This window comes from Rhinopithecus bieti, unplaced genomic scaffold, assembly GCF_001698545.2.
Source record: "Rhinopithecus bieti isolate Rb0 unplaced genomic scaffold, ASM169854v2 scaffold_35856, whole genome shotgun sequence".
Taxonomy (NCBI): Eukaryota; Metazoa; Chordata; class Mammalia; order Primates; family Cercopithecidae; genus Rhinopithecus; species Rhinopithecus bieti.
Genome location: NW_016815820.1, coordinates 821,141 through 824,161, shown reverse-complemented (window position 1 = coordinate 824,161; position 3,021 = coordinate 821,141). Strand labels below are relative to the sequence as shown.

At 48.8% G+C, this 3,021-nt stretch overlaps 1 protein-coding gene across 2 annotated transcripts in view; it reads left to right on the top strand.

Moving 5' to 3' along the window:
- ACSF2 (acyl-CoA synthetase family member 2) overlaps nt 1-3,021 on the top strand; it is a 51,899-nt gene that overhangs the window by 30,789 nt on the left and 18,089 nt on the right. Inside the window, exon 2 of one of the 2 annotated variants that reach the window (XM_017853880.1) lies at nt 2,027-2,155. The exons of the other annotated variant lie outside the window; for it this stretch is intronic. Within the exon in view, the coding sequence (XP_017709369.1) occupies nt 2,027-2,155 (129 nt within the window). The remainder of the gene's footprint in view (nt 1-2,026; nt 2,156-3,021) is intronic. 2 annotated transcript variants of the gene reach the window in all.

The window sequence follows — 3,021 nt, the reverse complement described above, 5'->3', positions numbered from 1 at the left end:
ATTTGAATATTGATGGTGAAGAGTGCATGAGATATTTCTGTATTGTTTCTTTTTTGTAGTTTTTTGTGGTTGTTATTATTATTATTATTATTATTATTAATAATATTATTATTTTTGAGACAGGCTCTTGCTCTGTTGCCCAGGCTGGAGTGCAGTGGGCGTGATCAACCTTGAACTCCTACACTCAAGAGATCCTCCTGCCTCAGTGTCCCAAGTAGCTAGGAGTACAGGTGCATGCTACTATGCCCAGCTAATTAAAAAAAAAAAAAATTGCCAGTGCGGACAACATGGCAAAACCCCATCTCTACAAAACATACAAAAAAATAGCCAGCCATGGGGTCATACACTTGTAGTCCCAGTTACACAGGAGGCTGAGGTGAGAGAATCACGTGAGCCTAGGAGGTCCAGGCTGCAGTCAGTGAGCCATGACTACACCGCTGCCCGTGAGCCTGGGCCTGTCTCAAATTTATTGTTTTTGTTTTTGTTTTTTTTAGAAACATGGTCTTGCTCTGTTGCCCAAGCTGGTCTCAAACCCCTGGGCTTGAGCAATTCCTCTGCTTTGACCTTCCAAAGTGCCAGGATTACAGGCATGAGCCACCGTACCTGGCCTCGATATTATTTCTTACATCTGCATATGAATCTACAAATATCTCAAAATAAATAATTTAATTTTCAAAAGTGAAAAAAGAAAAAAGAAAAGAGATGGGAATTTCTTTATCTGGGAGACAGCCAGTCTGTGACTGGTGTGGTAACTCTTGCTGTCCAGGCGCCAGGCTCCTCTCTTATTGCTCTGTGGTGCCCAAAATCACTATGTGGTCTAAAATGCTACCATTATTTTCCTGTCACAAGCAGCATTCCAGCCTGAGGAAGAAAAAAAAGAGAAGATGTCGCTTCCTTTGAAAGTTTCTTCTCTGAAGTTGCACACGCTACCCCTCTTTAAACCCCACTGGCCAGAACCTCACCATCTGGCCAGACCGGCTGCCGGGGAAGCTTGGAAACCTGGTCTTTATTTCACACAATGTGGCCAGCTAGATGCCTCAGGGTGTGTCGTGAGAGAAGAAGGACCTGTTGGGGTTTCTGTCACACCACCTGTCAGAGCTGCTGTGAAGACACAGGAGAAAACACATATGCCAATTGAACGGGATTTTTTCTTTTTTCTTTTTTTTTCCCCCATAAATCAGCCTGTTGATTTCCCCACTAGAATTTCCAGGAGACCACTGTTTGGTCTGAAAACCATGGTGAATAATGGAAAACCAAGTTCCAAACCAAATGGGACTCCTGGTCATTGTGAGAATAGGAGGATGTTTATTATGAGGCTGAACACCTGCCGTCCAGGCTGGAGTACAGTGGCACCATCCTGGCTCACTGCAACCCCTGCCTCCTGGATTCAAGAGATTTTCCTGCCTCAGCCTCCCGGGTAGCTGGGACTACAGGTGTGCACCACCACGCCTGGTTTATTTTTGTATTTTTAGTAGAGATGGGGTTTCACCCTGTTGGCCTGGCTGGTCTCAAACTCCTGACCTCAGGTGATCCATCCGCCTCGGCCTCCTGAAATGCTGGGATTACAGATGTGAGCCACCATGCCTGGCCAGTTCCCAGACTTTATAGGTAGGGAAGGTGAGCTCTAGAAAGGAGAAATCCTGTGTCTTAATTTAAATTCCCCTGAGAACAAGGACTTGGGTGCAGGTAGTTTATTTTGGAGAGTGATCCTAGGAAGTGGAGATAGGAGGTAGAGAGAGCAAACAGGGAGTGGGGAAGTGGATGAGGGGATGTTATTAACATCTTCACCCTAGGCAACAAGAGCTTCATTCACCTGGACCTCTGAGAAGGTACAGATACCTCCCGGAAAAGGGGAGACTTGGAGCTCCAGCCCCATGGGGTTGACTGCTGTCCCTGGAGGCATGAGCTCCTCTTCCAGGCTGGGCTGGCCTGCAGAACCAGGGACTCCCACATTGAGGAAGTTCCTGTAGCTAAAATCAAGGGTGGGTGGAGGAGCTGTGACATGAGACACCCATCACCCACCCAGCCAGCGGCACACCTGCAATGAGACTTCGGATCCCCGACTCCCTGGCCTGGTGCATTCTCCTCCCATCCCTGAGCTTCAGAGCATCAGCCGTGTTCCTCCTTCACTGTGGTGCTTGTCCTCACCTCCCAGGTGAGGAGTCTAAGAAAACAGCCTTTCCATCAGCCCTTGTCGTGACAGACCCTCCAGTGGGATGGCAGCGGCTGCCTTGCCCATTTACAGGGCAACCCAGTTTTGCTCCCTGCTGCCCTGAAATTTGTTCCTCCCAGAAACTGTCCCTCACAAGGCATGAGCAGTCAGTCAATAGAAGATATACATGGTCTTCCTAGCACAACAGCTGCAGAATGAGCTGTGGAGTGCCCTGTCAGGAGTCCTGACAGCTTCAAACTTTTCCCCTCTAGAAACTGCCTGACGTGCCCCAACCCCAATAATCATTGTGCATTTAACTTAGGGATTGCCTCACCCTTGGGAGATCCAAACCCCTAGGCTGACTTCCTGTCCTTCATGGAGAAGGCTCTTGTCCCCAGTGTACTACTCAGTTTCTACTCAGGGCCAGTGACCTGGAGCCTTGGCACAGAAAGCCTGGAAGAAGCTGAGGTAAATCACACTGCTTTGGCCAAGCAGACAGGTGACCTGTGAGAAGTGGGAACAGCCTCACCCTGAACACTGCACCCTCTGATATAAAGGTATCTGGTGGCCAAGCGCAGTGGCTCACGCCGGTAATCCCAGCACTTTGGGAGGCTGAGGTGGGCGGATCATCTGAGGTCGGGAGTTCAAGACCAGCCTGACCAACATGGAGAAACCCTGTCTCTATAGAAAATACAAAATTAGCCAGGCGTGGTGGCGCATGCCTGTACTCCCAGGTACTCAGGAGGCTGAGGCAGGAGAATCGTTTGAACCCAGGAGGCGGAGGTTGCGGTGAGCCGAGATCATGCCATTGCACTCCAGCCTGGCAACGAGAGTGAAACTCTGTCTCAAAAAAAAAAAAAAAAAAAAAA